General features: G+C 40.8%; 4 protein-coding genes across 4 annotated transcripts; 2 read left to right on the top strand and 2 right to left on the bottom strand.

The window, feature by feature from the left end:
* Nucleotides 1-720: 720 nt before the first annotated feature.
* Nucleotides 721-5,031, bottom strand: BCR41DRAFT_393248 (Dolichyl-phosphate-mannose-protein mannosyltransferase-domain-containing protein; the record flags this gene model as incomplete). Its single annotated transcript, XM_022028536.1, has 8 exons — nucleotides 721-1,366; nucleotides 1,493-1,559; nucleotides 1,712-2,116; nucleotides 2,248-3,491; nucleotides 3,585-3,696; nucleotides 3,802-3,950; nucleotides 4,111-4,266; nucleotides 4,424-5,031. 8 exons carry the CDS (start codon nucleotides 5,029-5,031, stop codon nucleotides 721-723), a joined length of 3,387 nt encoding a protein of 1,128 aa, XP_021884401.1.
* Nucleotides 5,032-5,510: 479 nt separating this feature from the next.
* Nucleotides 5,511-7,327, bottom strand: BCR41DRAFT_203290 (60S ribosomal protein L21-A). The gene is made up of 4 exons (XM_022019903.1): nucleotides 7,260-7,327; nucleotides 6,813-7,003; nucleotides 5,783-6,078; nucleotides 5,511-5,591 (listed from the first exon to the last, which is right to left on the bottom strand). The coding sequence occupies exons 2-4, from the start codon at nucleotides 6,989-6,991 to the stop codon at nucleotides 5,581-5,583; spliced, it is 486 nt and encodes a 161-aa protein (XP_021884400.1). The 5' UTR covers nucleotides 6,992-7,003; nucleotides 7,260-7,327; the 3' UTR covers nucleotides 5,511-5,580.
* A 220-nt stretch (nucleotides 7,328-7,547) lies between these two features.
* BCR41DRAFT_419625 (hypothetical protein) lies at nucleotides 7,548-8,550 on the top strand. Its single transcript, XM_022029789.1, has 2 exons — nucleotides 7,548-7,795; nucleotides 7,900-8,550. Exons 1-2 carry the CDS (start codon nucleotides 7,702-7,704, stop codon nucleotides 8,478-8,480), a joined length of 675 nt encoding a protein of 224 aa, XP_021884399.1. The 5' UTR covers nucleotides 7,548-7,701; the 3' UTR covers nucleotides 8,481-8,550.
* Nucleotides 8,551-8,774: 224 nt separating this feature from the next.
* On the top strand, nucleotides 8,775-10,296 carry BCR41DRAFT_419624 (hypothetical protein). The gene is made up of 5 exons (XM_022029788.1): nucleotides 8,775-9,209; nucleotides 9,379-9,435; nucleotides 9,589-9,683; nucleotides 9,822-9,959; nucleotides 10,078-10,296. The coding sequence occupies exons 1-5, from the start codon at nucleotides 8,843-8,845 to the stop codon at nucleotides 10,255-10,257; spliced, it is 837 nt and encodes a 278-aa protein (XP_021884398.1). The 5' UTR covers nucleotides 8,775-8,842; the 3' UTR covers nucleotides 10,258-10,296.
* The last annotated feature ends 4,872 nt before the right edge of the window (nucleotides 10,297-15,168 follow it).

Here is a 15,168-nt window from a genome sequence, read left to right as displayed (position 1 = left end):
GACAGTTGATAAATATAATAGCATCTTTAGTGCAAAAAAAAAAAAAAAAAAAAAAAAAAAGATATTGGAAAAATAATGAAGCATGAATGATCTTTTGTTGTTGTGCTTAGTAGGCTCGAGCATGGTTGAGAAATGGGGAAGATGAGCCATGGGCTTTTCTTCTTTCTTTTTTACCTTGATCCAAAAACTGTTTATCTTTAATGATTTTTTTTTTTTTTTTTTTTTTTTGCGTTACGCGTTGTTTATTTTTGATAAACAAAACAAACAAAACTAAAGACGCGTAGGGATGGGATGTGTAGATCAAATGTTTTTATTCAGAAATAGTTTTCGAATGAACCCCCTCCCCTCCCCCCCCCCCCCTGTTGGAATAAAACTTCCTTTTTCACCTTCATCCGATTACTGCTATGACCATACTCATATCGATTTTCTATATCACCATTACTATTATTCTCTTTGTCTTATCTTTCTTGGTTCATGGTATTCAGTTCAATCTTATGTCCTTCTTGATGTTGTTGATGTTGTTGATGTTGTTATATATGCCATCACTCTTACCCTTGTACTCATAGAGCTATCAGGTTAAGATGATAGAGCCCGCAATTCTATCCTTCCTTATCTTATCTCAGGCTGTTGCTAGTGTTCTCGTTGCTGTTGCGGTTACTTCTGTTGTGGTTGCTTCTGCTGCGGTTACTTCTGTTGTGGTTGCTTCTGCTGCGGCTGCGACTACGGCTGCGGCTGCTTCTGTTGCTGGTTGTCAGAACCAGGAACTTTATCCACATGTATGGATGCCTGTTTTCCCATTTCTTTCCCTTTCAGTTTGGAAGACAAATCAGGTTTTGAATCCTGTATGGTTTGATTAGCGTCGATATTAATATTGGTTTTGACTTTTTGTTGTTGCAATGACCCCTGTTGTTTCGGTTGCAGCTTCTCCTGCTCTTGTTTCGACCTCGGGGTCTCCATAAAGATTGGATGGAATTGTTGTTGTTGGTATGGATTCGGTTTCCCCTTCTGGCGACTGAAATCTCCGAGTTGAGGTGGCCATTGAGTCGGAGTGATGAATAGGTGTTCCATTGGTAAGGATTGTTGTTTAGGAGGATAGCGGGTCTCCAGGACTGGAGGACGGTCTCGTTGGATGGAGCGGGGTAGTCGTACAGGCGGTGATGATGCCTCGACGTTACCAGTGAGTCTGTGAAGAGACGGACCACCATAGGTGAGTGGAGAATGGTTGAAGAAGGCACTGATTGTAAGGATAGAGAATGCGGCTACGAGACCAAGTCGCATAGAGGTAAAAATAGAAGGAGAAGGAGAAGGAGAAGGGGAAGGGGAAGGGGAAGGAGAAGAAGGGGTTCTGGTTCTATTACTAATAGTTCTAGAGGAAACGAACCGAGATAGAGCAGAAAAGAGTGTGCAGGAGAGAAGGATAGAAAAGTATAGAGCGGGGAAATAATGATGTATAGTAAGATGGCGATGTTCTTGATTGAGTATGGTCACATACGGGAGAAAGTGAATCGACCAGATCGCAAAAAGCATCCTAACATGGACAAGTTCACGATTCTTGAAGTCTATAGTTTTTTTTTTTTTTTTTTTTTTTTTTTTTTTTATATAAACAATAGCAATGGAGTATGAAGGAGTTGTTAGAGATCAGGCCCATAAGTAAGTATTAATCCATTTTAATGACAATTCTTTTTTTTTTTTTTTTTTTTTTTTTTTTTACCATGCATGACTCTTTGGTCCACATAGCCACGCTTCTCTCTCAGGGTGATCAAAGTCTGAACTGCCAAATAGGTAATAATGCCCAAAGCACCTGCCCACCAGACAACTGGATTTGGAACCAATGCTATCTCTTGGAATTGATGATATCCCTCCTCAGTACTAGGCAGGTGCTTTCGCCAGAGTGGTATCTTACTCTCATGACCTAAGAGTGGAGCTAATGGCCAATAACGGGGATTATCCTGGACTGAAAACGATGATGGTGATGATGGTGATGATTTGGATTCATCTGAGTATGAAGAAGTGGTCTCGAATGCTCGAGGCTTTGTCCACATTAATAGGTGCAACTCTGTCATCTTCTTGAAGAACGACAGCTTGGGATAGGAGGCAAGTTCTGTATCCATTGGCACTGTTATGAAAAGAGAGAGGAAAAACAAAAAAAAAAAAAAAAAAAAAAAAAAAAAGATTAACCCTTGAAGAAATCAAAGTGAATCGCGTCGACAAAGACTTCAAGAAATAAAAAAAAAAAAAAAAATTTACAGTAGTCATGATCATTCAAAGTGATGCGCCAGGTACTCCGCGCGTTAACCTTGGCATCCTTGACACAACCCAACACTCGTCTACCTCGACCGCCCTTTTGGGTTTCTGGCACTTCGTCATGCATCACTGATAAATAACATTTCTGTTGATGATGGCGCAACCTGAACGTAGTTTCCAAAGCCTTCACCTTGATATCAACACCCTTATCATTCGGATCCTGTTCAAACGGTGGAGCTGAAGCCGAGGCCTTGGGCATCTTAGCCCATCGCTCACTATCCACAACTTCAATGATCCACCAATCATTTGAGTCACCATCCCGATCCCCCGTTAAGCCATACGCCGACACTTCAAAGAACCGGTTCTTCTTGCCCTTTTGAGCCATTGTATTCGGTAATTTCACATTATGTGAATGGAGACATTTTCGAGTGGGGACATGCCGTAATTTGATTATATCGCCATGACGGACCTTGCGTAATCGATCTGGAATCTGAGCCATGTCGTTTAGTTTCTTCCTCTGTTGTTTTGCTTCCTGACTCTCTTCTTTCCCATTGGCTTGGACGATCTTTTGTTTAAAGGGAAGGGCGAGACTCATGATCCAACGTGTATTCGGATCTCGGTATTCATACCCGGCTACCTGTTGTTGTTTCGAGCCCCCTCTCCAAATCAGGTTGAAGGAATGGAGATAAGTTGGTGGACGAATCTCACTTCGAAGTTGAACCACTGATCCGTAGTAGACATCCTTCCAAATCGGGTCTATTAAATATTCACTCTCGTCATCATCACCGTTGCTGATATTGTTGTAATGATTGTCCTCAAGGATATGATCCATATTTCCGAGGAATGTTCCATTAGGAGGACCTTCTAATGAAGGGGAGCCCTTTTGGCGGATCAATGAATTTCGGAATGGATATGAAAGTAGGTTGAAATCATAATCGACCCGACCAGGATCTCTACCACTACCGGGCAAGAGAGAAGGTTGATTGCGTTGAAACGAGAAATGGATATGGAAAAGAAGAATGTAGATCAAAGCTGGGATAATGAAGAGAAGGAGAGCTCGAGATGTGAAATGTCGAATAAAAGATGAAAGAGTGATGAATGGAGAGAAAGCCAGTTGGGTCATCTGTTGACAGGACAAAAAGCCGATCATGACAAAGGATAAGAAGCCATTGGATTTTGTAGAGACTGTACAGGAGAGTGAGAGACCAGTAATGGAGAGCCATGTCCACCAGTGAGAACTGAATGGCCTAAACCGTTAAGAGATAAAGTGGATGAATAAGAGATATATATATATTGATATGAATAAAACAAAACAAAAGGAATGTCTCATTTTTATTTACCTGAGAGACTGTTGCTTAGTAAACATGCTCCAGGAGAGGAATGTGAGCGCAGTGAAAAACAAGAGTGGGGCGTCCAGCGTCATTAGCCGATTGTTTGCTGTCAATGCATTGTCTATTCGTCAGAGGAAGGCAAATGAAAAGAGTGCATCAATGAGGTTTGTGTAAAAGTCGATCTGAACAAAGATAAATGTTTTCTTTTTTTTTTTGTAGGGTTTACCAAAAGTAATCAAGATGGACGCGAGCACAGCAGTATAGATACTTTGGTCCATGGCTCGTACGGTCATAAAGATAATGGGTGCACACAATGCACCTAAGAGAGCCATGGCTGAACGCATGGCTACAAATGGAAGATTCTTAGGGTAGTCGCTAAGTATTTGTATTGAATTTCATCACAAAAAGTAGCAACAACCACGAAATAAAGGAAGACGAAGGTCATTAGCACTCAATCATTGTTACAGCAAGGATGAAAACGAGAAGGAAAAGAAAAAAGAAAAAAGAAAAAAAAGCAAAAAAAAAATTCACATACTCGCCAATCTCTTTGAAATCAAACGAACCGTCATAATGGCCAACTCGAGAGCTGAAGGCAGTCAAAATTAGTTTTCCAAGAGGAGGATGTCGATCAAATGCAAACTCGCCATTCAGATACGCGTTCACATATTTGCCCATATGCCCTTCGTCCATCCTAAAATGCAAATGTTAACATATGCAGTTGTATTTTTCATAACAATGTTAATTATAATTAATCTTTGATCTTTGATCTTTGAGTACTGACTGATACTTCAACAAAAAATAAATAAATAAATAAAATAAAATAAAATAAAATAAAATAAAATACTTACACAACCTCACCAGGCCTGTCAATCCGCCACAGGCGTACTACTAAAGCAAGAGCGGTCAAGAGACCTAGAGCTTTCCAATCCTGTCGATCCATAGTAGAATGAGTACATTGTGAACTCTGTGCAAGTTCCCATGAACTCTTGGCTTGTTTCTTTTCTACTTGTATCGGATCATGGTCGTCTCCTGTTGGTAAATCCTTCTGATTAAACCCTGCTTCAGAAGAATTGTTCTCATTTTTATCTTTTTTATATTGTCCTGCCACTTCATCATCCTCATCATCTTGTTTGTTATCAATTTTTGCCAAATTCGAGTAGCTATTGTCATTCTCAATGTTATCCATGCTTGTTCGTTCTTTCTGATCAGAAAGTATGTTCCCTTCTTCTTCTTCTTCTTCTTCTTCTTCTTCTTCTTGAGCTTCGAAGCTGCCTGATCCCATTGGAGATTGAGATTGAGATTGAGATTGAGGCAACGACAGTGGTTGCTGTTGAGCCAGTGTTAAAGCTATACTTGCAATCACTGTATTCTGATGATGGTTGGTATCATTAATGACTGTCTTGTCAGCATCGACCTTTGATCTGGTTCTTTTGGAAGAATTTGACTTCCTAGTCATCATCGACGTATGTTATGAATGAAAGTGTTGGCGGATATTAACTGAACAATGAAAGACGAGAGGAAGAAGGGAAAGGTAGATTGTGATTAAACTAGAAAGAGCAAAAAGATCTGATTCAACCCATTCTACCAAATGAATATTGCAAGAATGATAAACAAGGGTGGGTGTACTCCATCCATCGTTATGATCCCTTTAATATCTGATCCCATCCCTTTTCTAACAAGAGATTCCTATTCTCTTTTTCTCTCTTGCCCCCCTTTCAAATGAAAATATAAAGACAGATAATTATCTCATTCCCAATCGAGCGAATGTATAAAAATACGTGATAGAGTGCATCCTTTATGCATATCTCCCCATTTCCAGCATAAATGTTTATAACGGTATAAATGTACAATAATAATATATTAATGAGAGCAAACTGCTTGAAACAAGATTTCTTTTCTTTTCTTTTTCTTTTTTCTTTTTTCTTTTTTTTTTTTTTTTTTTTTTTTGAAGTCTTTTTATTTATTGGCATCGCTTCCGCATACAACGATTCATCCAGTCCAAGAATTAGACAAGGGCTAAGATAGAGTGAAAAGCATTGATAATAATAGTAATAATAAATAGTTAGTTATCATAGTATTCGTTTCCTCATTATTATATAAAATATCCCTTCCTTTCTTTCATTGAGCATAGATATAAAAAGAATAGAAGAGAAAAAAAAAAAAAAAAAAAAAAAGCAAATAAAATAAAAACAAAAAAAAAAACTTACTGTCATAGGGGATGGGGTTCAAGGTGGTGGGGGTGTTGTTCTTGATGGTGACGAAGCGGGCCTCACGAGGCTGGACGGGTTGTCTCTTCAAGTTAACCTTGACACCATCGGTCTTGGCCTTGAGCTTGGCAGCAGCGTTCTCCTTGACGCGACGCAAGAAGTCATCACGGCACTTGGAGTGCTTGATGTGCTCAACACGGATGTTGACGCGCTTCTCGAGGTAACGGTTGCCGACCCTCTTGTTGATGATGATGCCAACAGCGGACTTGGTCACGTTGTAGATGATACCAGTGCGACTGTTTTAGGGAAAATAAAAATAGTAAAAAGGCGTTAAAAAAACTCAATTTTAAAGCCTTGAATTCTGATATAGGTATTTGTGTCCTCTTTGTATGCTTATATTGCTGGTTTGCTGAGCATTATCGGAGATTCAAGGGGGGTCTACCACAAAAAGCACGTCGAATAATGGTTCCAGAGATAAAAAATGGAAATGAGGACGCGTTTGTTCGTACTAAAATGTCTGAGCAGGTTGGCTCCAAGTGCAAGAGGCAAAGCCCTGAGCAAAAAGATATTCATGACAATATCTTTCTCTTCAAGTCATAGCTAAAAAAAATTGTGTTGCTGCGTTTTGTCCACTGTCCGCTAATGTCTTTTTTTTCTTTTCTTTTTTTTTTTTTTGACCACGTGCTCCAGTGAGGACAAAGGGATGAAGCCAAATTGCAAAATGTTGATTTGCATCATGGTAATCAAAGTCTCTCCAGGAATCAGGGAGACAAAGTGATTTTAACAAAGAATCTCGCAGATTGCCATTCATCGGAATGAAACTGTGTGACTGGGATAAACAATAGTCCTTGCACGAAAAAAGTCTCTTAATAATATATAGCACAATTGACTGTTGCCTGTTCCTGTTGATATCGAAGTCCTTCCTCTTAAAATTAAGTATATGTTGATCCCCGGATCCTCTTAGTTTTGCTTTTTTTTTTTTTTTTTTTTTTTTTCCTTTGTTTGTTCGCTGGGTTGGAAGGTGACATACCCATGGTAGAACTTGTGGGGCATACCCTTGTGGATAGCACCGTTAGCCTTGATGTCAACAATATCGCCAACCTTGTAGGTCTTCAAGTAGGTGGTAAGCTTGATGGGCATACCATGTTCCCTGAAGTTACGGGCGAACATGTGGCGGGTGCGAGCACGGATACCATAGGAGTGAGGCATGTTGAATCAATTCTGAGATTGAAGATCCAAAGAAATAAGGAGAGAAAAAAAAAAAAAAAAAAAAAATGAAGCATAAGTTCGCCATGTCATTATGATTCTGAGAAAAATCTGATTTTGTTGATCCATGCAGGAATGAAATGATAGTCTAACAAAATCTCTGATTCACATTCAATCCATGACTATATTTGTTGCTGATCCTCTTTTCCTTTCTCGAGAATGATAGACATCCTCATGCGAAAAAAAAGCATCCCGATTAATATGCCCATACCCTAATAGGTCAAGAAAGAAAGGAGGAACCAAAATCAATCCACAGTCAAAGTTATTTTTTTACCCTATTGGTAAAATTTTTTTGGATGACCAATAAAAAAAGAGCTTTGTTGGAACCACTTCATGTGACAAGGTGGCTTACCTGTTACCCTGGTCAAACCGACCAGGATTAACTACCATATTTAGAAATCATCCTTTATTTATTTACAAAAAGTTCATTTCGCGATTTTTTTTTTGTCAATAAGAACGTTGACTTTGCTACAGCCATTGGAGATCCTTCTCTTTCTCTCAGTTTTTAGCCAGTAAGTTATTTATCACGGGACAAATTCATCACCAATCATGGATCATCCACGAGGGAACCTTCTTCATTCAACATTGTTCTACCATTGCTGTTGACATTCATGGAATGCTTTGTTCTCAGAGCTGTAGTTCTGTAATTGGACATGCCGGATGATTTCAACAAAAACAGGGAGAACTCTCTGTTGGGAGAAGGGACCGTTGTGCATTATACACTTGTCGAATTTTATACGTGCCGCAGTCGAGGAAAAAAAAAAAAAAAAAAAAAAAAAACAAAGCATAGCAACTCACTATGCTACTTTTTTATTTTTTTTTTTGATGCAATCATTACTACTATATTACAGTGCCTTCTGGAGCTCCCAAGAACTGCTCAAAGACCTATAAGGTCCCCCGTCGTCCCTTCGAGGCCGCTCGTCTCGACCAGGAGTTGAAGCTTGTCGGAGAATACGGTCTCCGCAACAAGCGTGAGATCTGGCGCATCGGTTACACTTTGTCCAACATTCGTCGTGCTGCTCGTGAGCTGTTGACTTTGGAGGACAAGGACCCCCGTCGTCTCTTCGAGGGTAACGCCTTGATTCGTCGTTTGGTCCGCATTGGTGTATTGGACGAGGACAAGATGAAGTTGGATTACGTCTTGGCCTTGAAGATTGAGGACTTCTTGGAGCGTCGCCTCCAGACCCAGGTCTTCAAGCTCGGTCTTGCCAAGTCCATCCACCACGCCCGTGTCTTGATCCGTCAGCGCCACATCCGCGTCGGCAAGCAGGTCGTCGATATCCCCTCCTTCGTCGTCCGTCTTGACTCTCAGAAGCACATCGACTTCTCTTTGACCTCTCCCTATGGTGGTGGACGTGCTGGCCGTGTCAAGAGAAAGCGTGCTGCTGCTGCCGCCAACAAGGGTGAAGATGCTGAGGAGGATGAGGAGTAAATATAATTCTCTTGATCATTTTCATAAAGCTGCTCACTTTCCCATAAATAAGCAAAATAATGTTTCGATGTAACTGCTGTAGTATAATATTTTCAATATTCATGTCTATGTGTGATTAATGGACTATGGTTGCAAAGCATTGATAAAATATTAGTGGCAAGGATGCCCTGAAAAAAAAAAAAAAAAAAAAAAAAAAGCTCTTGGTTTCAACAACACGAAAGAAGCAGTCATAAAAAAAAATTAAACAACAAACCTTGACTTTGGGTCAAAGTACTTTTTTTTTGCCTTGTTCTCCTTTTATTCATACTACAATTACGACCAATAAGAAAAACACATCAACTCCATTAATTCAGCCATTCGCCATGGGAGAGAAACTGACAAAGAAGCAAAAGAAGACCAATGAGTTTAGAGGAAAGAAAAGAAAACTAGACGAAAGTGTTGCTGATCTACCTGAAGAGGATGTTGTCCAGGGTGATAATGCCGACAGTAGTAGTAACAAAGAGGATACCAAGAATAAGAAAAAAGACAAGAGCAGCAAGGATGAATCAAAGGGGCCATCACCATCATCGACAGGAGACGACTCAACCGAAGGAATGAAGAAGAAGCGCAGGAGAGGCAAGGGAAGCAGTAAAGAGGACCCAGCGCCAGAAGCAGGCACTCAGGAAGGAGATGCGGTTACCACTTCTGTTAAGGCAGCACCCAAGAATGCAAAGTTTATTGTCTTTGTTGGTAATGTCATTTATGCGTGTTTGATCAGGAAAAGGAGCTGGCTATCTTATGACATTTCAAGAAAAAAAAAAAAAAAAAAAAAAAAAAAAAAGATACCTCGGGAGATAGTCTGGTCAAGCAACCTGCTGACATTTTTTTTTTTTTTTCTCCTCTTCAACTTTGGAAACAGGCAATCTCCCATATAATATCACCAAGGAGCAATTAGAAAAACATTTTGAGAGCTGTGGTATGTGTGCGTTGTCATGGGAATACTTTTACAATCAGGAAATCATGTTCGAATTGGATCATGGTGATAAAAATCGCTGACTTTTTTTTATTTATTTTTATTTTTTCAACGTGCTGGTACTTTCACAAACAACGATTACATAAAACTTGTTAGGCAAGGGCTTTGCGGTACGTATCCAGACAGACAAAGTCACCAAGAAGGGCAAGGGATTCGCATTCCTCGAGTTTCCTGATTCTGAGAGCATGCAGGTAAAAAAAAAAAAAAAAAAAAAGAAAAAAAAAATCATTGAATCATTGAATCAATGGGAGAGTAAATGATTGTTGTTTAGACAGAAGGCCTCAAGTTCCTTAACATGGTTGTTCTTATTTGTAATGATGATTTATTAGAAAGCATTGTTCTTTAACAAGACATTGATTAAAGAGCGACCAATTAATGTGGAGTTGACTGCAGGCGGTGGTGGAAACAAAAGTGCAAACAGGAAGAAGAAAATTGCTGAGAAGAACGAAGCTTTGAATGAAGAACGCGTAAGTTTTTTTTTTTTTTTTTTTTTTTTATTGTCTAGAAAGAACAGTGTCATGTATCATGTCTGTCTTTATACTCTATGCTCATCTGTTCTATCGAACCTACTTTTCCCATTTATAGCGCAAGGTCCACGAGAAACATATCGCGCCAGCTAAGGAAGCCAAGTCATCGTATGCTGCTGCCAATCCAGCGCCTGCACAGAAGGCTGCAGCACCTAAACCACTGAAGAAGCCGACTGATATGAGTGATGCTAATTCGATCTCTGTCGAAGGTCTTGCAGCACGTCTTCGCAGGACATAGTCAAAAGTAGCCTATAGTATTGTTTTTGTCATTTTTCATACATCTTTTTTTTTTTTTTTTTTTTTTTTTTTTCATCAATCTGGCATCAATCTGGCATCAAACATCTGCATTTTTTATCACCACAACAAAAATACCACACGCTCTTTGTCCACTTTTCTTTTCGTTTTATTATTATTATTATTATTATTATTATTATTATTATTGTTATCACGATATATTATTGATACACGCGAACAAATACACCGTTTGCCCTCTGTATCCTCAACCTTCCTGGTTTCAAAACACCTTTTCACGTGGCAGTATATCGTTCTATGGTGTGTGCATTGCTGTCGTTTGTACATTGTATGCATGCGTCTGTTATTACAATGTGGCATGCATATAACTTGCATAGATCTTTATGGCTGTATTAAAGACGTTCGATGAGAAGACACCAAAGAGGAAAAGAACATCTTTGCATGTAAATTTGAATGAGCATTGTTGTTATGCAAGACGGGAAGAAAGCAGATTACAACTCAAGTTTGAAAAATAAACATTTATTATATATATATCTATATACATGTATACATATTCATTTAGTTTGATCTTTTTCTGCCTCGAGAACGAACCAGGTCTTTTGCCCATGAAAGGATTGGAAGGAGAGGGGGGCGAAGGGCTATGAGCAGACAAACATGCCCATTGCTACACAACCCAACTTTGTGTTCTTTGTGCAACCAGCAAGTTGAAGCGGTAACTTTTTTTTTCTATCTGTATTTTAAGCACAGCTTTGTCAATGTCCTATAGGACCCATGGACAAGATGTGGGTGGACATTGAAATATTGGAAAGGGACTATCATATGTCAACTGCAAGGTAAAAGTAAAAAAGCGTGGCCTATGCACCCATGTGTACATGTGTTTGTGTTGTATTCATGTATTCATGCAGTGCACTGCCCTCCTGCCGACCTTTGGTTGTTGTTGTTTTTTTTTTTATCTTGGTTGACGGAGAATGTGTCTAACAAAAGTCTAATGTTAATAATGCCACGTTCCCGTCATTATCTATGCCAGACGACGTAAAAAAAAAAAAAAAAGGACTAGACAAAGAAAAATAAAAATAAGATAACCAAGACTATGACGGTACAATAGACAATCCCAGTCCATTTCGCCATGGACAAATGTGTGCACATAATTGGACAAGCAATAACAACAACAACAACAACAACAACAACAACAATAATAACAACAGCAACAGCAGCAGCAATCGCAACAACAACAGCAATCGCAACAACAACAACGAACGCACGCACATCAAATTTCGTAGACACACGAATGAAAAACGAGTACAAAAGAAAGAAGGAAAGAAAAGAATTAGAAGAGCGATTTGTTTAATAGATCGGACCCATTTGGGTCTGTCGTTTGGATAGAAAAAAACACACGCTGTCTGCTGTCCTCTTATTTGATCATTCCGCCCCGTCCTCCAAAAGACCCAAAAGAGCCAGAAGGGGAGGAGACAATGATTACGAAGTCGACATGAAAAGCGCACGGAATTACATCAAAAAAAATAAATGAATGTATATACACACGCAACAATGTCTTTTTTGTTTTTTAAGGCGTTTTAGTCGCAACCTCCTGTTTTCCCTTTGCTTCACCCCCTTTTCCTTCCTTCCTTCCTTCCTTCTTTCCTTCCTTCATCCTCATCGTCTCTTTTTTTTCCCCATCCTTTTTTTTTTTTTTTTTTTTTTTTTTTTTAAAAAAAACATTCCTCATTTCTTAGCATTGATTCCTTTGCTCATGTGTTTTCCCAAATTCTCAAACGCACCCTTATTTCGACTCTGTTGAATATATCCTTTTTGTATTCTGCTCCTTGTCCCTTGTTGTACACATATTGATACTTCCTTTGAAAAAATTAACGGAGCTTCCATCGATGCAACACTCTCGCGATACTCGTCCTATGTATGCCCGTAGCAGGAGCCACCACGGCCCTCTACCATCATCTCCAACGTATCTGCCCTTTTCTAGAAGTATAGAGGAATACGTACACCAGTCGGCACCAACTGAGATGATACCGACTCACCTTACAGCAGATCCTGTCACAAGGTCATGTTATAAGGATACAAGAACTGAGAAAAGAAAAGGAACAGGAACAGGAACAGGAGCAGGAGCAGGAGCAGGAACAGGAACAGGAAAAGAGCCAGAAACAAACGAAGTAGATTCAGAGGAAGAGACAATAGTTATAACGACCGAAAGAGCAGGTCCAACAAGAACAGCAGAAACAGTGACTTCATTCTCACATGGAGTCTCGATTGCAGCTGCTAACTTGTCCTCCAAAGTAGATAGCGTGACAAGATCAAACGTAGACACTGGATCATTCTCCCCATTGTCATCATCACCACTCACCCCAGTGTCTTCTCCTTTGCCAGGATCACACACAGTCAGACATTGTCGAGATAAACACTCACCTAACTCTGCTAGTGTCAATGGAATTCCATCTTCCTCGAGTCTCAATAACACATCACCAAGGAAAAAGTCCACCTCAGAAAGGCGCGACGACATTGAATTTTGGGCATCACTTTATGCTCAGCATCCGATATATACTCGACACGCAACTTCAGATCTTCCTCTCACATCCTCACCTAATCATCGCTCTCACGATCACACTTCTCAAAGCAGGGGTGGCCGGGCACCGGTCAAGATCTGGCAGGTTTTGACAAAGACTGACCTGAATCCCACTAACAACTGCAACCACCCTCAGCACCAACATCAGAATCAGTACCCCTCACACCATCGTCAGCATCAGCACCGCCAACGTGCATCCAAGGATGAGAATACATCCAATCATCACGGAGCATTCCAATTCGATCGCTTGCCTATAAAAACTCCCAGATCTTCTAGTGCCGCCTCTGCTGCTGCTCTTTCTTCAAGTGGGAGACCCTTTTCCATTGTCTTTTTCTTCACTATTGAAACGGCATCATCTTCATCCAGAATCATCTCTGATTCAAAGTCATCAAAGTCCAAGTCCAAGTCAAAGCACTCGACTTCCTCCTCTGCCTCATCCTCATCACCAACCACGCTCTGGTACCTTGAGACGGCCTTTACACGTACCAGAACAATCCATGAGCATATGGAGCTCATGGGGAACTTTGTACCGAATGGCTCTTACCCTGTGGACGGACAAGATGCTACCACACCACCTCTTTACATTTATGAAACGCAGACGCTTGACTTTGAGCAGTCAGGAGGCATGGACTCTGAAGTGGTATTGGATTTGAAACTACAGAGTCCTCAAGGGGTTGTGTACGCAGAATTTTCGTATTCATTTGTCAGGGACAAACAACATAACAGTGGGACTAGATCCGAGCTCGGAATGAATGGACAGCAGCGCCTTGGCGAAACCAGCAGGAATCGAGTCGATGCCGTCAATAGCAGGAGCACCAGATCTCAGCCCATGCAGGGCTCGCATACCACCTCATCCAGACCGTCCACACCTTTAAGGAGTCAGCTAGTCTCACCTAACGGAGCTAGTCTACAGCATGATGACATTGAGGATGAGGATGATAATGAAGACTACCAGGTTGAGAAATTAACTACAAAGGAGTCAGCAATAGATGCAGTTGTAGAAGAACCAGATGCTGGAGAACACTTTATGCAAGCTACATCACAGTTTTTTTCAAAAATGGGGTATGTTCTTTCTCATTGGCTCTTTTTTTTTTTTTTTTTTTATTTATTTTTTAACTGCGCCTGAATCACCATTATCTTTACAGGCAGTGAGTGGTATGGGATGGTAAAAGGGTGGATATTAAAAAGAGCATTCTTTACTCAATATTGATACATTTACAACCATAATTCTTGGTCTTAGATATTGGCTATACAACTCAAAGGTCGTGCAATATATTGCTCGCGATGACCGTGTCCGGACAAAGACAGCGTTCCCATCTGAAGATATATGGATGCTTGGAGAACGATATAGCTTCGATCCGCCAAAGGAAGATGACACAATACCTGCTTCGCCCATTGACTATGAGGGCAATGCTGATGATACAAAGTTCTCATCCCATTACACTAGTGCCGGCACCAATACCAGAATAAGCACCAACGATGGCATCATCGCTAACCCACCCCTACTAAGACCTGACTCAACCTCATCAGAACAGGGCAAGAGCCCACAGTCAAACTCTGTATCTTGTTTTGCGGCCGCGTCAACTCAACAACCTACAGTCGCCTCCTCCCCCACTTTTCACGAGAATCAGTGGTCTTACTCACATGTTCGATCCGCATCACCCGGGCCAGAAAACGAAGAGTTCAGCACCACAAAGTCAACCTCACCACCTACAGAGCGATCTAGAACACCTTCTATATCCACCGTCGTCCCATCTTCTAAATCTGGTTCACCTAGCAGCATCAAGTCATCCATGATGACGAGGTTTTCCAAAATGGGCCTCGAGCCTGGCAATGCTGCTATGGAGGAATATGACATTCTAGAAGATGACCAAACCGAGACTTATGCGGCACCACAGCGTGCGCAGAGCCCTCAGCCTGAGCAAGAACCACTTGTACCATCAGCTCGTAAACCGGGGCGACGCAGGATGACCATTTCAAACCTTTTTGCGCGAGATGGGAATCCTGCTGCAGCCAGTAACGGACAAGTTAATGGTGGTGCAGCCAACAACGTCTCAGCGCTTAAGGACTTGGTAGACCCTGTTAATGATGTGTCACCATTGACTCCACAGTCTAGCAGTAAGTCTATTAGTAAGAAGAAGAAGAAGAAGCTTTTAGCACCGATTGAAGGTGACTTTACTGCAGGTGCTGAATCACATCGCGGTTCGCCAATGTCCTCCACACCAACGACACCAACTACGCCCAAATCACCATCAGCAACAATGTTGTCATCCATGCAATCACATGGGTCTGTCGGAAGGGCGTCCCTAGTCTCTATACCCG

Source organism: Lobosporangium transversale (genome assembly GCF_002105155.1).
Source record: "Lobosporangium transversale strain NRRL 3116 chromosome Unknown BCR41scaffold_6, whole genome shotgun sequence".
In the NCBI taxonomy this organism is placed as follows: Eukaryota; Fungi; Mortierellomycota; class Mortierellomycetes; order Mortierellales; family Mortierellaceae; genus Lobosporangium; species Lobosporangium transversale.
Note: the sequence above shows the minus strand (reverse complement) of the source record. Positions and strands in the feature narration are given on the sequence as shown.

Bases quoted from the DNA above. Each gene is read 5' to 3' on its own strand.
- BCR41DRAFT_203290 (XM_022019903.1), bottom strand. From the start codon at position 6,991: ATGCCTCACTCCTATGGTATCCGTGCTCGCACCCGCCACATGTTCGCC. The intron at 6,079-6,812 runs GTATGTCACCTT...TCCCTAAAACAG, and splicing joins CCCCACAAGTTCTACCATGG to TCGCACTGGTATCATCTACA.
- BCR41DRAFT_419625 (XM_022029789.1), top strand. From the start codon at position 7,702: ATGCCGGATGATTTCAACAAAAACAGGGAGAACTCTCTGTTGGGAGAA. The intron at 7,796-7,899 runs GTCGAGGAAAAA...ACTATATTACAG, and splicing joins CGAATTTTATACGTGCCGCA to TGCCTTCTGGAGCTCCCAAG.
- BCR41DRAFT_419624 (XM_022029788.1), top strand. From the start codon at position 8,843: ATGGGAGAGAAACTGACAAAGAAGCAAAAGAAGACCAATGAGTTTAGA. The intron at 9,436-9,588 runs GTATGTGTGCGT...AAAACTTGTTAG, and splicing joins AAAACATTTTGAGAGCTGTG to GCAAGGGCTTTGCGGTACGT. The intron at 9,684-9,821 runs GTAAAAAAAAAA...ATGATTTATTAG, and splicing joins CTGATTCTGAGAGCATGCAG to AAAGCATTGTTCTTTAACAA.